Source organism: Chlorocebus sabaeus, chromosome 1, assembly GCF_047675955.1.
Source record: "Chlorocebus sabaeus isolate Y175 chromosome 1, mChlSab1.0.hap1, whole genome shotgun sequence".
Classification (NCBI taxonomy): domain Eukaryota; kingdom Metazoa; phylum Chordata; class Mammalia; order Primates; family Cercopithecidae; genus Chlorocebus; species Chlorocebus sabaeus.
The window spans coordinates 8183072-8210421 of NC_132904.1; the positions used below are offsets into that span (position 1 = coordinate 8183072).

Below are 27350 nucleotides of genomic sequence, written 5' to 3' on the forward strand. Positions count from 1 at the left end.
TGGAGAAGCTGGGAACAGGGAAAAAAAGAATGGGGCACCAGGTCTGGGGAAGGTGAGGTTTGGGAGAGACAGGGAAAAGGACTGGGTTGAGAAAGGTTGGCTCACATCCTAGCACTGGGTGGGAAGTCCTCTTCCTCCTACCCAAACCTTGACCTTTCCCCTTTGCATCAATATCACTATGGCAGGCTCCTGCTGCCACTCCCAGAGGGGAAGCCAAACCTGGAATGGCCAGTAAGGAAGACAGAACAATGGTGCCCTTCCCTCCAGCTTGTCAGCCCACTCAGGCAGAACCTTTCTAGCCCAAAGGAAGGCTCTTCTGCTCCCTGTAACTGGAGAGCCCAGAGCAGGTCATCTGAGGCTGAAGGCCTCAAGCAATGTGTAGGTGCTAGGGAAGGGGGCGGGGTCTCTGAGGCAGGATAAACTAAAGGCTGATGGTGGAGCCTCATTTTATGACAGCTTTGGGAAAGAGGCAAGGTATCAAGATCCTCCTCCGCCCCCGACATTGTACACAGTGGAGGATTGATGGGCAGAGAAGGTGACATGCCCAAGGGGCCGAACTGGGGCCACCAGCAGTCCTTCTGACTCTCAGAGTCCCTATTTCCTCCTCCTTAACCGTAACAAGGACCCTCATACAATACTACCTATTTCCTATGTGGACCTAGAAGGGCGTATCCAGCCCCTTCCAGTCCCACCTTTGGATGACTACCCAGCTCCAGGATCCTTGCTTTACCAGGCCCAGAGCAAAATAAAAAGCAGGTGGGCAGGTCAGCCACAGAACTCAGTGTGGGGCTCTCAGTGTCTGGCATGGCTTTGAGAAGTGCTGCTGCCCAGCTCCCAGGTGATAGGAACTGAGGACTAAGAAGTTCACATGAATCCTTCATGTGTATTATCTCTGCTACCTCAGAACAGCTTCCCATTTTAGAGCTGGAAGCAATAGGGCTCAGGGAGTTGCCTCTTGACTTTGGGATTTAAGAGCAAACCAGGATTGAACTTGGGTTCTTTGATGCCTGATGGCAGGTGCCTAGGCAGGGGTCCCAGCCTCACTATAGCTCTGATCAGGAGTGAGTGGATCTGGAGTTCTAGCGAGGAAGAATGGGTGAGCAGCCAGAAGCTACATCAGAAGGTATGGGGGACACGCTGGAAGTGGGTGTGTGGGCACAGATGGGACCAGACAAGGCTGGAGCACTGCTTCTCTGCTGGAGGAGGATAGAGAGGATGTGGGTATCTGCAAGTGTACCTGTGTCTCACTCACCCAGGAGCCCAAGTATGACCGGTGGTGCCCCGGAATACCCAGCAATGCAGGAGCATCCAGACACCTTCCTGGCCTCAGTTTCCCTGTCTGAGTGAGAGAAGGCAGCTGGCCACATTAGTGTCCAACTCTGCAAGGTTGCCAGAGTAAGATAACTGCATCTGAAGATGCCACCCAGAGACTGTTCACGACAGCCAGCGGGCAAGCCGGGAGACCACCCCCCTTCCCGCTTTCTTTCCCCTCTCTCCCCTCTCTCCCCTCTCCCCTACTTGCTCGCGGCCTGGCCCCGCCCCTCGCCTTCCTCCGGTGTGCGATGGGGGGCGGGGGGCGGGCAGAGCCGGGAGGAGCGAGCCTAGCGGACGCCGCCACCTGATCCCATCCAGGCGCTGAGAGGCAAGCCACCGGCACTCGGCGCGCAGGGCCCTGGGCACCCTTGGACCCCGTGCGGATTTCAAGACAAGGGTCCAGAGATAGCGGCGGCCGCCCCCAGCCCGGGCGAGAGGCAGAGCCCAGGCGCGCGGTGTGAGTACTGCAGTGGCCGGCCTGGGGTTGGGGGAGTGGGAGTGGACCAGACCAGGATGGGGGCCGAGAGGCGGGCGAGAGAGTATCTTGGGGGCCTAGTGCCTGGAAAGCATGAGGAGGGGGGCGCTCTACCCCTGGAAAGTGGGAGAAGATAGGGTGAGCGGGCCAATCTGGCCTATCCCCTATGGTGACCAGATCCCACTGGCAGGATCCCTGGGGGATGCTGGGATGAAATTGAGGGAGCGGGGAGGTATGGTGCGGGTGGGCACTAATGGAGACAGGAGGATGGAGGGAATTCTGAGGCAGGGATGATGCGGGGGTGGATGAGAGAGAGAGGAGGCTGGGGGGCCAGGGGCAGACCTGGTGCAGGCTGGGGGGTGGGGGAGGAGGAAAAAGAGGGAGGTGGAAAGATTTGCTCTCCTGGGCCAGTACTTTGCAGACCCCCTGAAATTACCCCTCAGTAATTTGCAACTTCCTCTGGAGCACCCTGGGTCAGGGTCCCTCAACACTGGGCTGTCCTATCCCTCAAGTCAGGACAGGATAGAGTCTCCGGGCCATCCAGCAGTCAGGGCCAAGTAGTCCAGTCCAGGGCACCCCTTCCTCTGAGTACATCAGTTTCAGCTCTAGAGCTCAGAGGAGACAGAGGAGAAAGGGCTCCTTTAGGAGGGTGGGCACCCAGGCCCATTTTCAAAGCTCTGGTAGGCTCTACTATTTCTTTGGTTCCCTAGAGAAAAGCAAGCAATTTGCAAGACTGGGCAGCAGCGTGAGGTAGACTGTTCTGACTAAAATTAGCACTGACATTCTGATGAGCCTGGGCGTCCTGACCTGCCTGGGATAGCTGGGAGAACTCTCTCCATGGAGAAGACACCAGGCAGAATGGGGAGTTGTGTGAAGCGTCTGAAAGCAGGAGCCAGGGCCACTGCTGTAAAGCTCGGCTCCAGCAGCACCACCATGCACCCCACACCAGCCAGAAAATCAGATGTAAACCCAGCCCAATGACCCCTCCCTGACAGGCACTGCCTTGGCTCCATCTCCAAAACAGGCATCTTGGAGTCAAATTGCCAAGGCAAGGCAGGCCTCCCACAATGTCCGAGCAGCACCCTCTCTCAGGACCTGGAATGTTTAGCCTGGCCGAGTGCCTGCCCAGAGGAGACAGGGTTACTGCTTCCAAATACCTGAAGGTCTGTCATGGAGAAAAATGTTCTGTGTGCTCTAGGAGGGCAGCACTACCAAGAGTGCAGAATGGGAGGTGGAAGGGGCAGGCCGAAGCGGGTGCTACCACTGGCAGGGTAATCCTGGCTGTCCCGGAAAGAACCTGAACAGCTGTAAGTTGCTCAGAAATGGACCAGGCTGTATCTGGAGGTGATGAACACCCTGTCACTGACAGTGGCCATACAGATGCTGGTGCCCACCTTCAGGGGCTGGTGTCCAGGGAATTCCTGCACTGAGGATGCCCTGTCCCCTACCCCTAAGCAGCCTCCGACTGGGGCCTGGCTAGCTCCCCAGAGCTCAGCCATGTGGGAAAGTGGGGAAAGGCCCGGGAGTGGATGGAGGGGGATACCAGGCACCTGTCACTCTCTCTGTGAGGCCAGTTGAAGCTCTGCCCCGGGAAAGGTCCCCCATAGCTAGGCTTGACTTCTTTGTCTGACTCTGAATCCTCTGAGAAATAGGGTGGTTTCTGCAAGTTTAGCAAAAGTAGATGTAGACGCACTCCTTCCCCTCTTGGGACACTTCTGTCTAATCACCAAGTTCTCTAAGCAGCAGGAATGACAGAGGAAAAAGGTGTGTATCCTTAGAGGGCCAAGGGCTCTCACTTCCTCCTGCAAGCAGCCCCAGCCAGGCCAGGCCAGCCCTTCTCTGCCCCAGCAATCCTTGAAGAAACAGGGAAGGCCTTAGACTTCCTCTGCTGTGCCCTTGGTTGCCCTCTGTGACTGGACCCTTCACCCTTGGCTCCGGCCGGATTAAGTCTGTCTGCAGGCAGGTGGAGGGAAGCAGCGATAAGGCCTAGAGAGAAGGGGAGGCATAAGCAGAACATCTTTCCACCCAAACAGGTTTAAATGTAATCCAGGATTAAGGCAGTAGGGTCAAGAAGAGAGACTGGAAGCCAAGCCCAGGGCTCCTGGAAAAGATGATGATCAAAAGGGTTTTCACATTACCTCACCCCTCCTGGGACCCAGGTGTCCTAGTTCCACATGCACATGCCCATCAAGTTCCAGGCTCCCCCTCCCCCATGGAGAAGGATATGTGTGAGGGCTGAAGCTGAACTTGAACCTGGAGACTAAGGCCCCACCCTAGCTTGGGGACAAGCATCACTGCTGAAGCGGACTTTCCACAGAAGCTGCCCAGGATTGGGCTGCCCTTAAGCCAAGGCATTCCTGTGGGGAAAGGAGACTTGTGCGAGACCAGGCCCTCCTCCCTTCTCTCACTCCTGGGCTTACCTGGGATGGAAGCTCACCTTCTCCTGGAGATCCTCAGTAGGGCAACAAGCAGGAGCCACCTCTTACCCGACCCGCACCCCCGCCCAGGCTGCCATCCCATTGCTTTGGTCAGGCACTTTTCCCTGCAGAGTCAGCTGATGGGGCTGCCTGGGTTTCAGGTGTCTGGGGATGGAATCCAGATAGGGCTCCAGAATTTCAAGACCTTCCTTTCCCTCATGAATTTCTCAGTCTTGGGCCCTCAGGGCAGGAGCCCAGCTAGGAGTGTTCAGGACTCAGAAGCATGCAGAATTGCCAGAGTCTAGGGCAAGGTTGGGGAAATCAGTTCTCTACAGAAATAGCATATACCGTGCCTAAGGGCATGGACTTCGGAGCCAGAAACAGCAGGTATGAATCTCATTTCTACTGTTACCAGCTGTGTAGCTATAGACAAGTGATATCATCTTTCAGAGCCTCAGTTTCCTTATCTGTACAGTGGGAATGATACCCTATGTCAGGGCTGTGGTGAGGACTAAATGGGAATAAGTATGTAATAATATAGTACGTAGAGTAAGCCTGCAGTATCGACTCAAAGCTGTATCGATCCAAAGAGGTGAAGGCCTGATCAGTGTTTCTGAGAAGCTCGGTTTCTCTGGGTAGTCAGGACCAACCCTGGGCTACAGCAATTGTGCAAGGAGTCCTGGAGGAGAGGAAACTTTGAGTTGAGACCTCGTTGTTCTGAGCTAAGCCCTGGTGCTGAAGCCACTCCACTGGGGAGACATGTACAAATGACCATGAGACAAAGACGAGTTAGGAGCAGGCAGAGAGACAGAGACAGGGCTGAGGGGTGGGAGTGGCTACGGCCTGAAGGGCTGGCTACACCCCAGACCGTGTAATTCCACCCAAGACTAGGTTATCTGGAGCAGTGAGGAGATAGGGTCTTGGTAGCAGGAGGCAGGAATCTGATCTGCTCTGGCCTCTCTGCTCACCCCACCTCTTGGAGCTCTTTGCATCAGACCTGCTGGGGCCCAGAGCCCATCTCCTCTGCCCACTGCAAACTCATCTGCCTTCTTCTGCCAGGCTTCTCGGGAACACTGGCCCTGCTACCAGAGCCACAGGATCCCCCATGAGTGCCTGTGAAGGGAGTCCTGGATAGCGAGGCCCTGGCTGGTCCAGGGGTGGGTACTCCGCCATGCCACCCATCCTCCAGCGCCTGCAGCAGGCCACCAAGATGATGAGCCGCCGGAAAATCCTGCTGCTGGTGCTAGGGTGCAGCACCGTAAGCCTTCTCATCCACCAGGGGGCGCAGCTCAGCTGGTAAGGGGGCGTGGCCTCGGGGAGGGGGCGGGGCCCCAGGGGGGCCAGAGCTCCCCTCCCCGTTCTTCCACCTGCCAGAAGAGTCCTGCTAGGCTTGGTTCTTTCCCTCTATTCTGAACGTGCTTTCCCTTTAGGGCCACACAGCCTCCCTGGACAGGGACTGCTCTTCAATGAAAGGGTTGAGTGACTTGCTCAAAGTTACAGAATCAGTTAGCTGAGATCCGAATCCAGCTCAACTCCTTCCCACAGCATGCAGCTAAGCATCTCCGCAGTGGAAACAACTTCGCACGACTTCCCTCGTGCTGGGCAAGGCCAAGTCCTCTGACTTCTCTGAGCCCCAGTTTTCTCATCTATAAAGTGAGACATGATGTGTGTGATGCAGCCAGACACCCTCATACAGGATACCATGTGATTCAAGGGAACCCCGACCCTATTCTGACTCACTGTGTGAGCCCAACAAATCCCTGCACCTCTCCAGGGACTTGATGTCCCCATTTTCTACACTGTCTGCCCCTAAGAATGGTGTGAATGGGCCCAGCCCTCCTTACCAGATAATTTGCTGGTTTGAAATCCCAAACACCCATATTTTAAGAATGAAGCAACAGAAATGAAAGCTTCACGAGGGCTATGATTATTGTTTTGTATATTACTGTATTTCTTGAGCCTAGCATAACCTGGCACATAGTGGAGACCCAAAAAATATTTGATGACTGAATGAATGAGGCTTTAGAGGCCTTAAGAGAAACATAACAATGGGTTGCTGCAGAGCCCAGTGCCAACCATCTACAAAGTGAGGAGCCAGTTAAAGAGTAAAAATGAGAAAGAACAAAAGGATTTAGTGACCATGTGAGTTGTCTCCAGACTTTGTGTAAGTGATTGTTCTCCTTTTGGCCCTCAGTTTCTACATATACAAAGTGGGATTCCTCAAAGATCTCCAGGGGTCTTTATCCTTTATTTATTTCTGCATAAACAAATTATCTTAAAGCTTAGCAGCTGGAAACACAAACATCTGTTATTGTGGGTCATGAAGCAAGGTGCGGCTTATTGGGAACTTCTGGACCAAGGTCTTTCATGGGGTTGCAACCAAGGTGTTTGCTGGTGATGTAGTCTCATCCGAAGGCTTGATTGGAAGGGAGCAGCTTCCAAGCTCACTCACGTGGTTTTGACTGGCTTCAGGTCTTCAAGCGGGCTGGTGGACTGAGGACCTTAGGTCCTTGTGGGCTTTTCCCACTTAGTGGTAGCTCCCTATAGGGCTGCCCACTATATGGCAGCTTGCTTCCCCCAGCATCTGTCATCCCGGATTCAGTGAAAGACACCAAGATACTAGACAGCCACAGTCTTTCTATGATGAAATTTAAGAAGTGACATCCCATCATTTCTGCCCTCTTCTCTTCTTTAGATGCACTGATAAGTCCAGCCTACCTCAGGTGAGGGGAATACTCAAGGGCGTAAATACCAGGAGGCCAGCAGGGATCATAGGGGGCATCTTAGAGGCTACCCAGCACCCCCCTCGACCTTTCCATGAGTGCAGACTAGGCGGGGCCGCGCTGTGGGGCATCCACAGTCCTTGGGTAAGGCCAGGGGTCAAGTGGCAGCCCCCTCACACCCTCCTCTCTGCACACCCCCCGGGCCTGGCAGGTACCCCAAGCTGTTCCCCCTGAGCTGCCCTCCTCTGCGAAACTCGCCTCCGCGCCCCAAGCACATGACCGTGGCCTTCCTGAAGACTCACAAGACGGCAGGCACGACGGTGCAGAACATCCTGTTCCGCTTCGCCGAGCGCCACAATCTGACGGTGGCCCTGCCACACCCCAGCTGCGAGCACCAGTTCTGCTACCCGCGCAACTTCTCGGCGCACTTCGTGCACCCGGCCACGCGGCCGCCGCACGTGCTGGCCAGCCACCTGCGCTTCGACCGTGCGGAGCTGGAGCGCCTCATGCCGCCCGGCACGGTCTATGTCACCATCCTTCGCGAACCGGCCGCCATGTTCGAGTCGCTCTTCAGTTACTACAACCAGTACTGCCCGGCCTTCCGGCGCGTGCCCAACGCCTCGCTCGAGGCCTTCCTGCGCACGCCCGAGGCCTACTACCGCGCCGGCGAGCACTTCGCCATGTTCGCACACAACACGCTGGCCTACGACCTGGGCGGCGATAATGAGCGCAGCCCGCGCAACGACGCCGCCTACCTGGCGGGCCTCATCCGCCAGGTGGAGGAGGTTTTCTCGCTCGTCATGATCGCCGAGTACTTCGACGAGTCGCTAGTGCTGCTGCGGCGCCTGCTGGCCTGGGACCTGGACGACGTGCTCTACGCCAAGCTCAATGCGCGCGCCGCCAGCTCGCGCCTAGCCGCCATCCCCGCGGCGCTGGCGCGGGCAGCGCGCACCTGGAACGCCCTGGACGCCGGCTTGTACGACCACTTCAACGCCACCTTTTGGCGCCGCGTGGCGCGCGCCGGCCGCGCGTGCGTGGAGCGCGAGGCTCGCGAGCTGCGCGAGGCCCGCCAGCGCCTACTGCGGCGCTGCTTCGGGGACGAGCCAGTGCTGCGGCCTGCCGCGCAGATCCGCACCAAGCAGCTGCAGCCGTGGCAGCCCAGCCGCAAAGTGGACATTATGGGCTACGACCTGCCCGGCGGCGGCGCCGGCCCGGCCACCGAGGCCTGCCTCAAGCTGGCCATGCCCGAGGTCCAGTACTCGAACTACCTGCTGCGCAAGCAGAAGCGCCGGGGCGGTGCGCGGGCTCGGCCCGAGCCGGTCCTGGATAATCCCCCGCCTCGGCCCATCCGAGTGCTGCCTCGCGGGCCTCAGGGTCCCTGAGCTCCGCAGGCCTCTAGGAGTATGGGTCCTGGGTCCTGGGTCCTGCCCTGCCCTCCCAGGAGTTCAGCCAGGCGCTGCCTCCATGTCCTGCCCCATGAGAGCCCTTTCTTTTCAAGGGGCTTGAGTCCCTCGCCGAACTTTGGGGTATGCCTCCGTGAGCCCCCTCTCCCTATCGTGGGCTGAACCCCGCCTTCGGGCACGGCGCTGATAGGCTGGATCCAGCACTGGGCCACCCTCTTCTTCCCAGCTGGTTGGTGATTTTGACGAGAGGCCTGAGGGTGTCCAGAACTGCTCACTCTGCCTTTTTCTGGGGTCTGAGCGCCCCCGACCTGTCTTTTCCAAGTGGATAAGCCCAGGCCCCGCAGAGAGAGGCTGAGCCCTGGGGAAAGGTTGCTCTTGCTCTCCCTCCCAGGGCTTGAGGCTCCCTATACTTTTCTGTCTTCCGGGTTCTACCCTCCCCACAGACCTAAGCTGCTCCCAGTCTCTCAGAACCAAGAGTTCTTGGGTTGGGATTTTTGTCTGGTTGGTTTTTCTTTTTTTTAATAAAACATCTTTAAAATGTGCGAGTCGTATGTCAGTCATAGAAGTCGGATTCCCCACATTTGAGGATGAAACGGATTCCCAGGAGGAGCTGTGGCTGGAGCCATGAGGATGGGGGCGTGGACTCAAGGTCCCCCGCCACCTGGCATAGGCCCACAACCCTCCTCAACTGCTTGACTGACTAGGCCCCCAACACAGACTGGCCACCTCATTCCCACTCACTTTCCACATCGTTCTTTTTCACAAAATTCTGCAACATTTACTGAGCATCATCTCTGTAATTTGGAGATACAGGTGAACCAGGCAGATAGGGCCTTATTTTCATGGAGCTCATGGGGAAACTTTGGAACAGGAGCAAAGCAGGTAAGCAAAGAGGAAGGATTGGAGGAATTAGAGCAAAACACCTCCTTGGGTGGAAGGAGGATCATTTTCAGGTAAGGAGCTGCCTAACTCAGAATTTGACCTCCCCCTGTGAATCACTGACTTCACTAATGGCCTGCTTTCCTCACAAGAAGACAACTCAGACTCAGATGAAGACCAATCCCTTTCTGCGATTTCCTTTAACACAGCAAGATACCCAACACTTCGAGGTGAAATCTCCCTTAAGACTGACTAGCAGAGAATCGGGACTTTTTCTGTTACTTTCTTCAGAGCTATATCGACATATCTGGACAAGTCATAAAAACAATAGCTATTATGGTCTACGGTGTGCCAGCCACCGTTTAAGGGCTTTATGTATATTAACTTTGGAGATGGGTGCCATTTTCCAGGTGAGGGAACTGAAACTTGGGGGAGATTAAGTCAGGGTCACACAGCCAGAAAGTGGCCACTAGGATCTGAACCAAGACAATGTGGCTTCAGAGTCTGTGCTCACAAGCGCTGTCTGTAGTGCCATTCAAATAAAAAAGGTCACCTGCCACAAGCTAGGCTGACTCCCAGCACCTTCCCCCAAAAGAATGTAAAGGGAAGAACCAAGACACTGCTATCGGCAACTCTTTATCCTGTTTTTCATGGAAACAACGGTTGACCTGTTTGGACAATGAACATTGCAGTGATTGGTTGGCAGGATGCATGGCACGCTGGGCTTGAAAGGGGACTGTTGGTATGGCACCCCACTTTTTACCAGCAGAGCTCTGAAAAAGGCAATAATTAGAATCATGCAAAAGTATGGTTAAGTTTCTGACATTAAGCAGCAGTAAAGAATTGTACCAGACTCAAAGTGATCTATCCAAAAATAGGTGTCCTCTGGCCCCCAGCCAGTAAGGTGCTTGCCATTGTCTCCATCTGCACCCCCAGCCCTAGCCTCTGGTCATAACTCTGCCAGGAACATCCTTCACCTTGCCCTCAGTTGGCCTGGAAAATTCAGACATGCCTTTAAATCTACTTTTTTTTTTTTTTTTTTGACAGTCTCACTCTGTCTCCCAGTCTGGAGTGCAGTGGTGCAATCTCGGGTCACTGCAACCTCCACTTCCCAGGTTCAAGGGATTCTCCTGCCTCAGCCTCCTGAGTAGCTGGGATTACAGGTGCCTGCCACCACACCCGGCTAATTTTTGTATTTTTAGTAGAGATGGGGATTCGCCATGTTGGCCAGGCTGGTCTCGAACTCCTGACCTCAGGTGATCTGCCCACCTCGGCCTCCTAAAGTGCTGGGATTACAGGCATGAGCCCCCACGCCTGGCCAAGTCTGCTTTGATAAGTGTCCCAGTTCATTATGTGTTGCCATAAAGAAATGACTGAGGCTGGGTAAATTAAAAGGTTTATTTGACTCAATCCTGATGACTAGAAAGTTCAGGGTTGGTATCTGTATCTGGCGAGGGTCTCAGGCTGCTTCTGCTGGGCACCCCAAGTATGCAGAGACCACAGGGGAAGCAAGGGGGTCAGAGGAGGTGCCAGGTCTTTTTAACAACCAGCTCTTGGAACTGAGAGTGAAAAAACACACTTAATCCTCAGGGAAGGCATTAATCTTTTCATGAGGAATCCACACCCATGAGCCAAACACCTCTCATTAGGCCTACCTCCAACATTGGGGATTAAATGTCAACATGAGGTTTAAGGGACAAACAGCCAAACCACTGCAATAGGCCTCCCCTGGCCTCCCTGGCCGCCAGGCAGTCGGGCCCTCCTTTATAAACCTTGCCCCACCTCAGCAGAGAGCACAACTCTGGTTTCAGAAAAATCTGAAATCAGGGGCAAATGGAATCATCAGGTACTTGGAGAGGGTTCTCTGTTTGACTCAGGGGCAAGGGCAAATCCTAAAGCTGAGCAGGGGCTCTGGAACTCTTTGGTGGGAACATCTCCAGTTTCAGCCACAACCCAGGGGAACAGGCCTCAGCCCCTGGGACCCCAACCCCTAGGACTCCTGCAAGGAGGCGCCTTCCACCAACAAACACTGGGTGCTGCCCACTCTGTGCCTACTCAGAATGGTCCCAGAACTTTGGCAGTGAGTGAAACGTGGTCCCTGCCTTGAGGAGCTCACCCTAAGGTCTAGAGAAGATGTGGAGGCAGCAAACCTGGCCAACAATGACTCGATGGGGGTGATCTTGCCTTGTGATTAACCACGGGGGCTCTGGAGTTCAAACCCTGGCTCTGCCATCTACCAGTTACATACTTTGAACTTAGCCTTTGAGTCTCACTTTCCTCACCTGTGAAATAAACAGGCCCCTAGCACAGGGCCTGGCACACAGAGGTTCTCCCAAGATGGCATCTCTGGTTTCATCAGGACTCCTCCAGGGTCAACACCTTTCAGGTTGTAGATGTTATAGTTTGACGCATCTATTAGAAGAGTTTTTTCGCAGATGGAGGAAAGCATTTTGAGGAAGGGGTGACTTTTTCTACTTTCCCCAAAGCCATGGTATGGGCTATGAGCAGCCTTGATTTTTTCTTTGTTTGTTTGTTTGTTTTGAGACAGGGTCTCACTCTGTTGCCCAGGCTGGAGTGCAGTGGTGCAATCATAGGTCACGGCAGCCTCGAACTCAAGTGATCCTCCCATCTCAGTCTCCTGAGTAGCTGGGACTATAGGCTTATGGCGCCATACCCAGCTAATTATTTACTTTTTTTGTAGAGACAGGGTTCTTAGTATGTTGCTCAGGCTGGTCTCAAACTCCTGGACTCAAGTGATCCTCCTGCCTTGGCCTCCCAGAGTGCGGGGATTGCAGGTGTGACCCATCGCACCCAGTCCAGCCTTGATTTTCATGAATATAGGAAGCACAAAGTGTGTAAGGAGCAAAGAGGAGGACAGGAATGCCTGCCTGAGGTCAGGAGAGGTTCTCTGGAGAAGAGATGTCCCAGATGAGAACAGGGATGGAGGAAGGGGCTCTGGACAGAGGGAACAATACATGCAACACGCAGAGGTGCCGGGTATGAGAAAGCCTGGGCCCTGTGAGACAGGGATGCTGGGCCATCTGGCTGGGGAGAAATACACCAGTGCCAGATTATGAAAGCCCTTGAATGTCATGCTTAGAAGTTCAGATGGAGGCCGGGCATGGTGGCTCATGCCTGTAATCCCAGCACTTTGGGAGGCCGAGGCAGGCAGATTGAGGTCAGGAGTTCCAGACCAGTCTGACTAACATGGTGAAACACTGTCTCTGCTAAAAATACAAAAATTAGCTGGGCATGGTGGCGGGTGCCTGTAATCCCAGCTACTCGGGAGGCTGAGGCAGGAGAATTGATTGAGCCTGGGAGGTGGAGGTTGCAGTGAGCTGAGATGGCGCCACTGCACCCCAGCCTGGGTGACAGAGCAAGACTCCATCTCAAAAAAGAAAGAAAAAGAAGAGGAAGGAGAAGGAGAAGGAGAAGTTCAGATTGGCTAGTTTCTAAGGATCATGTGTATGAATCAAGATTCCTAGTCCAAACACAATGATCCTGAGGGGATGGAGCCTGAAGGCATCACCCAGAGCATCTGGAATGAGATTGTCAACAGCTTTGATGACATGGACCTCTTGGAGCCCCTCCTTCATGGCTTCTATGCCTATGGTTTTGGGAAGGTCTCTGACTTCCAGCTGCATTAGTCTTCCTCCTATCAAAGGTTATGTTGTGGTTGATTGCTCAAGCCCAATCTGGGGCTGGGAATATGGCCGCATTTGACATATCCATTCTATAGCAGATTGAATTGAATCTTAAGGCTACCCAGGCCTTGGTCCTGGAACCCACTTGAGAATTGGTTCAGTAGATGCAGAAAACGGCCATGCCATTAGATTATGTGTGTGCCCCCTGTCACACCTGCACTGGGGGCATGCACATGCATGTTGAAGTAGAAGCAGAAGCTGCAGATGGAAGCTCCCCATATCATCGTAGTACTCCTGGCCACGTATTTGATATGTTTCACTGGAGACACTGTCTCCCAAATACAGCAAGAGGCTTGCATTGGATGAAGCTGATGAAATGTTAAGCCAAAGATTCAAGAACCAGATCTATGCCATATTCCAAAACCTCAGCCAGTCACAGTGGCTCACACCTGTAATCCCAGCACTTTGGGAGGCAAAGGAGGGAAAATCACTTGAGCTCAGGAGTTGGAGAATAGCCTGGGCAACAGAATGAGACCACAGTTTCTACAAAAAAAAATTAAACATTATCTGGGCGTAGTGGCATGCACCTGTAGTCTCAGCTACTTGGGAAGCTGAGGCACAAAGATCACTTGAACCCAGGAGTTGGAGGCTGCAATGAGCTATGATCACACCGCTGCATTCCAGTCTGTGTGACAGAGTGAAATCTGTCTCTAAAAGTAACAATAATTAATAAATAAAGCTCAACAGCAACACTCAGATGGTTTTGCTATCAGCTATAATGCCTTTTGATGCACTTGAGGTGACCAAGAAGTTCATGAGGGACCCTGCCAGAATCCTTGTCAAGAAGGAAGAGTTTGCCTGGGCGTGGTGGCTCATGCCTGTAACCCCAGCACTTTAGGAGGCCGAGGCGGGCGGATCACGAGGTTAGGAGATCGAGACCATCCTGGCTAACACGGTGAAACCCCATCTCTACTAAAAATACAAAAAAATTAGTCAGTTGTGGTGGCATGTGCCTGTAGTCCCAGTTACTCGGGAGGCTGAGGCAGGAGAATGGCGTGAACCCAGGAGGCGGAGCTTGCAGTGAGCCGAGATAGCGCCACTGCACTCCAGCCTGGGCGACAGAGCGAGACTCTATCTCAAAAAAAAAAAAAAAAAGAAAGAAAGAAGAGTTCACCTGGAGGGTATCTGCCAATTTTACATCAGCATAAAACAAGAGGAGTGGAAGCTGGGACCACTGTGTGACTTGTATGGAACCCGGATCATCATCCAGGCAGTCATCTTCACCAATACCCCAAGGAAGGCTGATTGGCTCACTGAAAAGATGCTTGCCAGAGACTTAACCGTTTCTGCCATGCATGGAGATATGAACCAAAAGGAACAAGCTATGATCATGAGGAGTTCCATTCTGGCCCTAGCAGAGCATTGATTACTACTGGTCTCCTGGCCAGAGAATGTGCCAGGTTTCTTTAATCATCAGCTATGACTTTCCCACCAACAGGGAAAATGATATTCAAAATGAGAGTCAGTCATGGTGGATGTTTTGACCATAGGGTGTGGCTCCTAATACAGTAACACCAGAAGACAGGGGGACTACTGTAGACATCAAGACATTGTACATCACCCCCACTGAGAAGATGGCTCAGTGCTGTTGACCACATCTGAGGGGAGCTGATCTGCCATCTGGCCCCAGCCAGGTGTCAATCTTGGGACTGAGGCTGGGCACAGTGGCTCACGCCTGTAATCCCAGCACTTTGGGAGGCCGACGTGGGCGGATCACGAGGTTAGGAGATCGAGACCATCCTGGCTAACACAATGAAAGCCCGTCTCTACTAAAAATACAAAAAAATTAGCCAGGCATGGTGGTGGGTGCCTGTAGTCCCAGCTACTCAGGAGGCTGAGGCAGGAGAATGGCGTGAACCTGGGAGACGAAGCTCACAGTGAGCCGAGATCGCACCACTGCACTCCAGCCCGGGTGACAAAGTGAGACTCCATCTCAAAAAAAAAAAAAAAAAAAAAAATATCGGGGCTGAGGAGCAGCAGGAGGTGGAGGGAAGGGAGCTGACGGGTGGACATCTTGTCAGTTTTTTCTTTTTTTTTTGGAGACCTAGTCTCAATCTCGCTCTGTTATCCAGGCTGGAGTGCAGTGGTAAGATCTCGCCTCACTGCAACCTCCGCCTCCCGGGTTCAAGTGATTCTCCTGCCTCAGCCACCCGAGTAACTGGGATTACAGGTGTGTGCCACCACACCTGGCTAATTTTTATATTTTTAGTAGAGACGGAGTTTCACCATGTTGGCCAGGATGGTCTCGAACTCCTGACCTCAAGTGATCCTCCCGCCTCAGCCTCCCAAATTGCTGGGATTACAGGCATGAGCCACTGCACTCAGCCTTGTCATTTTTTTCTTTGAATAAATGTGACTTTTGAGGCCAAAAAAAAAAAAAGGAACAATGAACATTTAAGATGATTTTTTTCTTTGGGAGGGTGGGCTCTTGCCCCAGATGTCATCTGTTCTCTCAAAAAACATTCATCCATTTCTCCCGATCCCATCTGAATTCCTCTGAGAATGATTCAAAAGGCCATACTATGTCAGTCAGTCTTATTTGTTGGGCCAAATCAGGAGGGAGATTTTAAAATATTTTTTCTAAAAGTTGGGATTGTTTTGCATGGAATGCTGGCATAAGTGGAATGGCCAGAGATGACCAGCAGGGGAGGCCGGGCTGTCCTCAGAGCTGAGAAGATCACTGTCTCTCTGCATCTGGAGCTTGTTCCTGGCACAAGAGAGTGCCGTGGCATGCAAGGACAGCTCTCTTGTAGGTGATGGGGAGCCACTGAGGTAAGCAGGAGAAAGGCCTTTAGTAACAAGCTGCATGGCTAGGTGTGGTGGCTCACGCCTGTAATCCCAACACTTTGGGAGGCCAAGTCGGGGTGGATCACTTGAAGTCAGGAGTTTGAGACCAGCCTGGCCAACATGGTGAAACCCCATCTCTACTAAAATACAAAATTAGCTGGGTGTGGTTGCGCGTGCCTGTAATCCCAGCTACTCAGGAGGCTAAGGCAGGAGAATGCCTTGAACCCAGGAAGGAGAAGTTGCAGAGAGCCGAGATCACACCACTGCACTTCAGCCTGGGTGACAGAGCGAGACTCCATCCAAAAAAAAAAAGCTGCAAATGCCACTAAGAGAAGGCACATTAATAAGAACAATGATACTAGCTTCTACTGAGCACTTACTGTATTAGGCTGTTTTTGCATTGCTATGAAGAAATACCTGAGTCTGGGTAATTAAAGAAAAGAGGTTTGATTGGGGCCGGGCACAGTGGCTCATGCCTGTAATACCAGCACTTTGGGAGGCTGAGGCGGGTGGATCATGAGGTCAGGAGATAGAGACCATCCTGGCTAATAGGGTGAAATCCTGTCTCTACTAAAAACAAAAAAAAAATTAGCCGGGTGTGGTGACGGGCGCCTGTAGTCCCAGCTACTTGGGAGGCTGAGGCAGGAGAATGGCGTGAACCCAGGAGGCAGAACTTGCAGTGAGCCGAGATCAACCACTGCACTCCAACCTGGGCTACAAAGTGAAAAAAAAGAAAAGAGGTTTGATTGGCTCCCAGTTCTGCCGGCTGTACAGGCATGTTGCTGGCATCTGCTCAGCTTCTGGGGAGGCCTCAGGTAGCTTACAATTGTGGTGAAAAGTGAAGTGGAAGCAAGCTTATCACATGGCAAGAGCAGGAACAAGGTCAGTGCCCTCTGGGGGGAGGTGCCACACACTTTCAAACAACCAGATCACTGTGAACTCAGAGCAAGAACTCGCTGATCACCAAGGGGATGGTGCCAAGCCATTTGATCACCAAGGGGATGACGCCAAGCCATTCATGAGGGATCCACCCCATGATCCAAACATCTCCCACCAGGCCCCACCTCCAACACTGGAGATCACATTTCAACATGAGATCTGGGCAGGGCAGCGGGGACACACAGCCAAACCATATCACTTACTATATACTAGGTCAGTGGTCCCCAACTTTTTGGCACCAGGGAGTGGCTTTGTGGAAGACTATTTGTCCATGGTGTGAGGGGTAAAGGGGGATGGTTTTGGGATGAAACTGTTTCACCTCAGATCATCAGGCATTAGATTTTCATAAGGAGTGCACAACCTAAATCCCTCACACATGCAGTTCACAATAGGGGATTCATACTCCTCAGAGAATCTAATGGTGATCTGACAGGAGGCAGAGCTCAGGTGGTAATGTCTATGGCCCAGGGGTTGGGGACCCCTGTGCTAGGTGCTCTTCTCTACACTTTATGTATTTTTTAACTTATTTGATTTTTGTTTTGCTTTGTTTTTGAGATGGAGTCTAGCTCTGTTGCCCAGGCTGAAGTGCAGTGGTGAGATCTTGGCTCACTGCAACTTCTGCTGCTCAGGTTCAAGTGATTCTCCTGCCTGAGCCTCCCAAATAGCTGGGATTACAGGCACCCACCACCACACCTGGCTAATTTTTGCATTTTTAGTAGACACAGGGTTTCACCATATTGGCCAGGCTGGTCTCAAACTCCTGGCCTCAAACAATCCACCTGCCTTGGCCCCTCAAAGTGCTGGGATTACTGGCATGAGCCAGCAGGCCCAGCCAACTTACTTGATTTTTACAACACCCTAAGAGGTAGCTGTTACTCTTCTCTCCCCGTTTTATTTATTTTAGAGACAGGGTCTCACTTGTCACCCAAGTGACAAGTCTCAGCTACTCGGAGGGGGCAGTGGTGCGATCGTGGCTCACTGCAGCCTCAAACTCCCAGGCTCAAGCAGTTCTCCCTCAGCCTCCTGAGTAACTGGGATTACAGGAAGGTACCACTGAACACCCAGCTATATCCCCTCTTGTAGAAGAGGAAACTGAGATACAAAAAGTTGAAGTGCCCAGGCTCATACAGCCGGGAGAAGCTGAGCTAGGACAGAAACCAGAGTGCTCAGGCTCCAAAGCCCAGGTCCTTCCACCACAATACATTACCCGACCCCCTGAAACACCCTCTCAGCCATCCCTGCAGCCTCTTTATTAAAGAACCTCATTATAAAAGCCTCCTGGGAGCAGGTTTGAGCAAGAGGGAGGGGCAGAGAGCCCAAGTGCTTTGGGAGCCCAAGGTGAGGCGGGGCACAGAGAGAGAAGCTGGTGCTCCGCCAACACAACCGGGCAGCTTCCCAGAATGGGCCAGAGGCGTGGAGAGGGGCTGTGGGGCAGAGGTGCCTGAAGAAAGGGGCTAGACAGTCAGTCCCAGCTAGAGGAGGGCATGGAGGACAGGAAGGGGAGCCCCTTTCTCCACCTCATGGACTCTAGATTAGCTCCTCTGGCCCAGCAGGGCTACAGAAATCTGAGGATCCCTGCCAGCCAATCCTCTTCTTCCCAGCAAGAGTTCCCCTGGTGCCCTCCAGTGGGCAAAGGACAGGACAGGATCACCCTCCACCACTCCCATCCTCCACATTCATCCTGATCTCATGGGATTGCTATAACACCCAGGCAACAGAGGGCAAAGGAGTCAAGTTCTCATGCTGCATTAAAAATGGGAAGACTCAAGCTGGGCACGGTGGCTCACGCCTGTCCCAGAACTTTGGGAGGCCGAAGCAGATGGATCACTTCAAGTCAGGAGTTTGAGACCAGTCTGGCCAACATGATGAAGCCCTGTCTCTACTAAAAATACAAAAATTGGCCAGGTGTGGTGGCGTGCGCCTGTAATATCAGCTACTCAGGAAGCTGAGGCAGGAGAATCACTTGAACCTGGGAGGCAGAGGTTGCAATGAACTAAGATCACACCACTACACTACAGCCTGGGCGACAGAGTGAGACTCCATCTCAAATAAATAAACAAACAAATAATAAAGACAATAAATACTCAAAACTCATCACTTACTAATCAGTTTACTACAATTTACTTTTTTTTTTTTTTTGACACAGGGTTTCACTTCTGTTGCCCAGATGAGTAGAGTGGTGCGATCTTGGCTCACTGCAGCCCTGACCTCCCTGGGCTCAGGTGGTCCTCCCACCTCAACCTGGCACCCCTGGTGCCACCGTGTTGGGCTAATTATTTTTTAATAGACAGGATCTTACTGTGTTACTCAGGCTAGTCTCAAACTCCTGAGCTCAAACGATCTGCTGGCGTTGGCCTCCCAAAACACTGGGATTACGGGCATGAGCCACGGCGCCCAGTCAGTGGTGTGTTATTTATGGCCTATCTCTTCCAGGACAGCACTTGGTGGTGTTACATTGGTAACCTGAAATCAGCCATCGTGAGAGTATTTACACTACAAATCAACAAACATTATACATCAGAAGTTTTATTGATTTGTTGACTGCCTAGACCAGGGATGAGCAAACTATAAGCAAATCTGGACTACCACCTGTTTTTGTAAATAAAGTTTTATTGGAACACAGTCACACTCATGTATTTACGTCTTGTCTAAGGCTGTTTATGCACTACACTGGCAGAGTTGAGTAACTGCAATAAGATCATATGGCTCCCAAAGCCTAAGACATTTACCACTTCATGGAAGGAGTTTGCTGACCTGTAGCCTGGATTTAAGAAAACACTGGAGGGGCCAGTCACGGTGGCTCATGCCTGTGATCCCAGCACTTTGGGAAGCCAAGGTAGGCAGATAACTTGAGGTCAGGAGTTCGAGACCAGCCTGGCCAACATGGTGAAATCCCGTCTCTACTAAAAATACAAAGATTTGCTGGGCGTCGGGGCAGGTGCCTGTAATCCCAGCTACTTGGGAGGCTGAGGCAGGAGAATTGCTTGAATCTGGGAGGCAGAGGTTGCAGCGAGTCAAGATTGTGCCACTGCACTCCAGCCTGGGCAACACAGTGAAACTCAGTTTTTTTAAAAAAAGAAAAGAGGCTGGGCTTGGTGGCTCATGCCTGTAATCTCAGTACTTTGGGAGCACAAGGTAGGTAGATTACCTGAGGTCAGGAGTTCGAGACCAGTCTGGCCAACATGGGGAAACCCCATCTCTACTACAAACACAAAAATTAGCCAGGCTTGGTGGCGGGCACCTGTAATCCCAGCTACTTGGGAGACTGAGGCAGGAGAATTGCTTGAACCCGGGAGGTGGAGGTTGCAGCGAGCCAAGATTACACCATTGCACTCCAGCCTGGGTAAAAAGAGCAAAACTCCATCAAAAAAAAAAAAAAGGAAGGAAGGAAGGAAGGAAGGAGGGAGGGAGGGAGGGAGGGAGCGAGGGAGCAAGGGAGGGGAAAGAAGGAAGGAAGGAAGAAGGAAGGAAGGAAGGAAGGAAGGAAGGAAGGAAGGAAGGAAGAAGGAAGGAAGGAAGGAAGGAAGGAAAGAGAGAGAGAGAGAAAAGAGAAGAGAAGAGAAGAAAAGAAAAGGAAGAGAGAAAAGCGCGCCAGGCATGGTCACTTATGCCTGTAATCCCAGCATTCTGGGAGGCTGAGATGGGAGGATCACTTGAGCCCAGGAGTTTCACACCAGCCTGGTCAACATAGTGAGACCCAGTCTTTACAAAAACAAGTTTTAGGCCGGGTGCGGTGGCTCAAGCCTGTAATCCCAGCACTTTGGGAGGCCGAGACGGGCGGATCGCGAGGTCAGGAGATCGAGACCATCCTGGCTAACACGGTGAAACCCCGTCTCTACTGAAAAATACGAAAAACTAGCCGGGCGAGGTGGCGGGCGCCTGTAGTCCCAGCTACTCGGGAGGCTGAGGCAGGAGAATGGCGTGAACCTGGGAGGCGGAGCTTGCAGTGAGCTGAGATCCGGCCACTGCACTCCAGCCTGGGCGACAGAGCGAAACTCCGTCTCAAAAAAAAAAAACAAGTTTTAAAAATTAGCCAGGTGTAATGGTGCATACCTGTAGTACCAGCTACTTGGGAGGCTAAAGGGGGAGGGAGGATTGCTTGAGCCCAGGAGTTTGAGGTTACAGACAGTGGTGAAGGAAAATTCTCCCAGTGGGTGGAACCTTGGGGCAATACATCTGTGGATGCTTTCTGTGGAGGAAAGGTGGCCTAAGGTACAGATTTACACAGACTCGTGAGCAGCATCTGATAGGCTAGCCAGCTGCAGAGACTTGAAAAGAGCACAACTGGCAATCCGATGGCCTAGGAGACAGGACTGTGAACAGCTTCTCAAAATAGTCACAGGGTGGGAAGATTCCCATATGAAATGCCCTTCAGAGAGCAATCGGTGGAGGAGCCCTCAGTGATGAGATAGGATGACTCGCCTTAGACTGTGTCAGCCTCTTTACCCGGCCAGACCCATGCTTTCTCAATGGTCCCATACACAGAGTGCTCCACCACCAGATGCCTGTGCGTGCTAGAAAATGGCTGTGCTCGGCCAGGCGCGGTGGCTCAAGCCTGTAATCCCAGCACTTTGGGAGGCCGAGACGGGCGGATCACGAGGTCAGGAGATCGAGACCATCCTGGCTAACACAGTGAAACCCCCTCTCTACTAAAAAAATACAAAAAACTAGCCGGGCGAGGTGGTGGGCGCCTGTAATCCCAGCTACTCGGGAGGCTGAGGCAGGAGAATGGCGTGAACCCGGGAGGCGGAGCTTGCAGTGAGCTGAGATCCGGCCACTGCACTCCAGCCTGGGCGACAGAGCGAGACTCTGTCTCAAAAAAAAAAAAAAAAAAAGAAAAGAAAAGAAAATGGCTGTGCTCAATTGGCCAGGCGTGGTGGCTCATGCCTGTAATTCCAGCACTTTGGGAGGCAGAGGCGGACGGATCACTTGAGGTCAAGAGATGGAGACCATCTTGGCCTACATGGTGAAATCCCGTCTCTACTAAAAAAAATACAAAAAATTAGCTGGGCGTGGTGGCGGGCCCCTGTAGTCCCAGCTACTCGGGAGGCTGAGGCAGGAGAATCCCTTGAACCAGGGAGGTGGAGCTTGCAGTGAGCCGAGATGGTGTCACTGCACTCCAGCTGGGGCGACAGCGCGAAACTCCGTCTCAAAAAAAAAAAAAAGAAAGAAAGAAAGAAAGAAAGGAAAAAGGAAAAGAAAAGAAAAGAAAATGGCTGTGCTCAGGCCAGGTGCGGTGGCTCATGCCTGTAATCCCAGCTACTTGGGAGGCTGAGGCAGGAGAATCACTTGAACCTGGGAGGCAGAGGTTGCAGTGAGCCAAGATCACATCATTGCATTCCAGCCTGGGCAACAAAAGTGAAACTCCATCTCAAAAACAAAAAAGGAATGCCTTTGTCTAAGTTTTTATACAGTGTTTTTAATTCATTTTCTTTTTTTTTAAGTTTTTTTTTTTTTTTCCCGAGACAGAGTCTTGCTCTGTCACCGAGGCTGGAGTGCAGTGGCACAATCTTGGCTTACTGTAACCTCCACCTTCTGGGATCAAGCAATTCTCAGGTCTCAGCCTCCTGAGTAGCTGGGACTACATGCTCCCACCACCATGCCCAGCTATATTTTGTTTTTGTTTTTGTATTTTTAGTAGAGAACTAGGGTTTTGCTGTGTTGGCTGAGCTGGTCTCGAATTCCTGGCCTCAAGTGATTCACCTGCCTTGGCCTCCCAAAGTTCTAGGATTACAGGTGTGAGCCACCATGCCGACATTTCTTTTAGTTTTTAAAATTAAAAAGAAATATATTGCTAGGCCTGGTGGCTCACGCCTATAATCCCAGCACTGTTGCCCAGGCTGGAGTGCAGTGACAAAATCTCAGCTCACGGCAACCTCCGCCTCCCGAGTTCAAGTGATTCTCCCACCTTGGCCTCCCGAGTAGCTGGGATTAGAGGCGTGCACCACCACACCCAGCTAATTTTTGTATTTTTAGTAGAGATGGGATTTCACCATGTTGGCCAGGCTGGTCTCGAACTCCTGACCTCAGGTGATCTGCCTGCCTTGGCCTCCCAAAGTGCTGGGATTACAGTCGTGAGCCACCACACCCAGCCTGCCTGGCCAGATTTATTTATTTTTTATTTTATTTTATTTTATTTTATTTTATTTTGAGACAGAGTCTTGCTCTGCCACCCAGGCCAGAGTGCAGTGGCGCAATCTCAGCTCACTGCAAGCTCTGCCTCCCGGGTTCACGCCATTCTCCTGCCTCAGCCTCCCGAGTAGCTGGGACTACAGGCACCCGCCACCACGCCCCGTTAATTTTTTGCACTTTTAGTAGAGACGTGTTTCACCGTGTTAGCCAGGATGGTCTTGATCTCCTGATCTCATGATCCGCCTGCCTCGGCCTCCCAAAGTGCTGGGACTACAGGCGTGAGCCACCGCACCCAGCCTGCCTGGCCAGTTTTTAAAACATTTTCAGGTTAGCTAGTCTTTGTTGAATAAAGGCAAACATTTTGCTGCATCATTACTTTCCATCTCCAAGAGTTTCTGACACCAGTGCCTCTCTGTGAAGAAAGCAGTGTGTTGTGACAACATCAAGGTTTTGTTTGTTGGTTTTGTTTTTTTCCAAGGACAGTAAAAATTCTTATAGAGCCAACCACTGATTTGAACCATCGGTATAAATGCCAAGGTAGTTCTTCCAAGACAGACTTTTTGATGATTCCTCATATGAAATGACATTAAATCTATCTTGGCTTTTTGTTTGTTTGGGAAAGCTGAAAAATTTTCTTGATGATCGTGCTGACCATTTACAGATCTTACTAGTGCTATAGCATGGTAAGCATTCACCATTTTATTGATGAAATCAGTTGACTCATCAGCCAGGATAAAGATTAAGTTGTAGCCCGGTGCAGTGGCTCATGCCTGTAATCCCAGCACTTTGGGAGGCCAAGGAGGGTGGATCACAAGGTCAGGAGATCAAGACCATCCTGGCTAACACGGTGAAACCCCATCTCTACTAAAAATACAAAAATAAAATTAGCTGGGCACAGTGGTGGGTGCCTGTAGTCCCACCTACTCGGGAGGCTGAGGCAAGAGAATGGCGTGAACCCGGGAGGTGGAGCTTGCAGTGAGCCGAGATTGCGCACTGCACTCCAGCCTGGGAGACAGAGCGAGACTCTGTCTCAAAAAAAAAAAAAAAAAAAAAAAGATCAAGTCGTTTTTCAGTTTATTATCAAGAAAACAAAAATAAAATCCTGTTCAGTATCAGAGACCATGTCGTCAATATGTGAGGTTGTTGTTCTCTCTCAGGGTAGAGTCTTTTCTTTCTTTCTTTCTTTTTCTTTTTTTTTTTGAGACAGAGTTTCGCTCTTGTTGCCCAGGCTGGAGTACAGTGGTGTGATCTCGGGTCACTGCAACCTCCACCTCCTGGGTTCAAGCGATTCTCCTGCCTCAGCCTCCCAAGTAGGTGGGATTACAGGCGCCTGCCACCACACCTGGCAAATTTTTGTATTTTTATTAGAGACGGGGTTTCAGCATGTTGGCTAGGCTGGTCCCAAACTCCTGACGTCAGGTGATCCATCCTTCTTGGCCTCCCAAAGTGCTGAGATTACAAGTGTGAGCCACCATGCTTGGCCTTTTTTCTTTTTCTTTTTTTTTTTTTTTTAAATAGACAAGGTCTTGCTCTGTCACCAAGGCAGTGGAGTTATCACGGCTCACTATAGCCTCAGCCTCTTGGACTCAAGTGATCCTCCTGCCTCAGCCTCTGGAGTAGATGGGACCATAGCATGCCACCGTGCTCAGCTAATTTTTAAATTTTTTATAGAGAGGGTCTTTCTTTGTTTTCCAGGCTGGTTTTGAACTCTTAGCCTCAAGTGATCCTCCCTCCTTGGTCTCCCAAAGTTCTGGGATTACAGGTGGGAGCCACTGTGCCTGGCCTATTATAGTACATTTAATTGTGAGGATTTCACATTTTTTGCAAGTTTCTTGTTTAGTCGTCTGTCCTGCCCTTCTATTTTATACCTTATTAGCCTCTGTGTTTTACAAATAAGTCTGACAGGTTAACGTGGGGTTTTTTAAAACATGGGCTGTGAAGTGAAAGGGTAGAATTCTAGGCCTAGGTCCATGGACAAATCTGGTAAGGTTGGTTAGTGATAAAGAGTTACAACCTAATTGTAGTTAGGTTCTTTTCCATTTTGCTGGAGACATTGCTACGTGTCTAACTGCAAATCACAGCCACTCGACGAGTAAATGTGCCATTTTAAAAAATATCTGTTTGGGCTGGGCACGGTGGCTCACATCTGTAATCTCAGCACTTTGGGAGGTCGAGGCAGGAGAATCACCTAAGGTCAGGAATTTGAGACCAGCCTGGCCAACATGGTGAAACCCCATCTCTACTAAAAATACAAAAATGTGCCAAGTGCAGTGCTAGGCGCCTGTAATCCCAGCTACTTGGGAAGCTGAGGCAGAAGAATCGCTTGAGCCTGGGAAGCAGAGGTTGCAGTGAGCCAAGATTACGCCACTGCACTCCAGCCTGGCCAACAGAGTAAGACTGTCTCAAAAAAAAAAAATTTTTTTTTTTTTACTATAATACTAACCTGCCTAATTCATGTTTTATCATGTTTACATCAACAGCAAAGTAGCAGGGAAGCAGCTGAGTCACACCACTTACAAATTCTTTCTTTAGAAGGAAATTTTCCTCTGATTTTCTGTCACACCAATTGAGTTTTGTTTGTTCCCATAAGTCAGTTGCTGGTGCATAAAGGGAGGTTGGGGAGGGAATTCAGTAGAGCAAGGACGATATTATCAGCCTCAACCTCCTCCCCAGGCCATGCGTGCTCACATACTATCAACAGACTTCCTGATGTCATGTTAAAAAATGAGAAAGACTCAACTGAATGAACACAGTCCTGCTTTTCTTTCTTTTTCCTTTTTTTTTTTTTTTTTTTTTTTGTGAGACAAGATCTCACTCTGTCACCCAGGCTGGAATGCAATGGTGCGATCTCGGCTCACTGCAACCTCCGCCTCCTGGGCTCAAGCAATTCTCGTGCCTCAGCCTCCCAAGTAGCTGGGACTACAGGCGCACACCACCACATCCAGCTTATTTTTTTTGTATTTTAGTAGAGATAGAGTTTCACCATGTTGCCCAGGCTGGTCTCAAACTCCTGAGCTCAGCTGATCCATCTGCCTCGGCCTCCCAAAGTGCTGGGATTACAGGTGTGAGCCACCATGCCCGGCCCACACAAATTGTTTCTTTGTCTGCTGCTGGCAACAGATAGTGAGCTCCTTAAAACAGGAGCCATGCCTCTTTCATCGCTGGGAACCCAGTAGCCACTATGGACATGGCTCTGACCAAGCATTCAAGAAGCTGAGACCCATAAGCTTCCAGAAGAGCTGCGCTGTGCACAAATGAATTCAGCCTACAGGGCAAGCTCTGCAGTGGATTCCAGGAGGAACACAGGAAAGCATGAAGGTTACGGATACAGACTTGGAGTGAGATAGCACTGACGGTAAGTTTTCATTCATCAAGCAACTCATTTATACTCTCTGAGCCACAGCACCTTTGTCTGTCAAACGGGGATAAACAATATCCACCATGTGGGGCTATTGTGAGGGTTAAATTAAATGTGTATGGGCCGGGCACGGTGGCACAGGCCTGTAATCCCAGTACTTTGGGATGTCGAAGTGGGCAGATTGTTTGAGGTCAAGAGTTCGAGAACAGCCTGACCAACAGAGTGAAACCCCATCTTTACTAGAAATACAAAAGAAATTAGCTGGGCGTAGTGGTGCACGCCTGTAATTTCAGCTACTTGGGAGGCTGAGGCAGGAGAATTGCTTGAATTCAGGAGGTGGAGGTTGCTGTGAGCTGAGACCATGCCACTGCACTCCACCCTAGGCGACAGAGCAAGACTCTGTCTCAAAAAAAAAAAAAAAGAAAGAAAGAAAGAAAGAAAAGAAAATGTGTATGAAGCAGTCCTCAATAAATGATGGCTGATAGTTTTATTTTGGTAATAACCCTAACAGGGGGTTTCCAGGATCAAGAAAAGAACAATAGTGCCAATTAACATGTATTGGCCAGGCATGGTGGCTCACACCTGAAATCCCAGCACTTAGGGAGCACGAGGTGGGTGGATCATTTGAGGTCACGAGTTTGAGAGCAGCCTCGTCAACATGGTGAAATCCCGTCTCTACTAAAAATACAAAAATTAGCTGGGTGTGGTGCGCACCTGTAGTCCCAGCTACTAGGAAAGCTGAGGCAGGAGAATTGCCTGAACCCGGGAGGCAGAGATTGCAGTGAGATTGCGCCCCTGCACTCCAGCCTAGTGACAGAGTGAGACTCTGTCTCAAAAAAAAAAAAAATTAGCCAGGGTGGGGTATAGTGGTGGGTGCCTGTAATCCCATCTACTCAGGGGGCTAAGGCAGGAGGATCACTTGAACGCAGGAGGCAGAGATTGCTGTGAGTGGAGATCGTGCCGCTACACTCCAGCCTGGGTGACAGAGTGAGACTGTCTCAAAGAAAAAAAAAAAAAAAAAAAAAAATAGGCCAGGTGTGGTGGCTCATGCCTGTAATTCCAGCACTTTGGAAGGGCGAGGCGGGCGGATCACAAGGTCAGGAGATCAAGACCATCCTGGCTAACACGGTGAAACCCTGTATCTACTAAAAATACAAAAAGTTAGCCGGGCATGGTGGCGGGCGTCTGTAGTCCCAGCTACTTGGGAGGCTGAGGCAGG

At 51.4% G+C, this 27350-nt stretch overlaps 1 protein-coding gene and 1 pseudogene across 1 annotated transcript; both read left to right on the top strand.

Annotated features, from left to right (window-relative positions):
* The first annotated feature begins 1068 nt into the window (after positions 1-1068).
* Positions 1069-8874, top strand: GAL3ST3 (galactose-3-O-sulfotransferase 3). The gene is made up of 3 exons (XM_007978529.3): positions 1069-1771; positions 5266-5502; positions 7141-8874. Exons 2-3 carry the CDS (start codon positions 5378-5380, stop codon positions 8309-8311), a joined length of 1296 nt encoding a protein of 431 aa, XP_007976720.3. The 5' UTR covers positions 1069-1771; positions 5266-5377; the 3' UTR covers positions 8312-8874.
* A 3514-nt stretch (positions 8875-12388) lies between these two features.
* LOC103241890 (eukaryotic initiation factor 4A-I-like) lies at positions 12389-14549 on the top strand (annotated as a pseudogene).
* The last annotated feature ends 12801 nt before the right edge of the window (positions 14550-27350 follow it).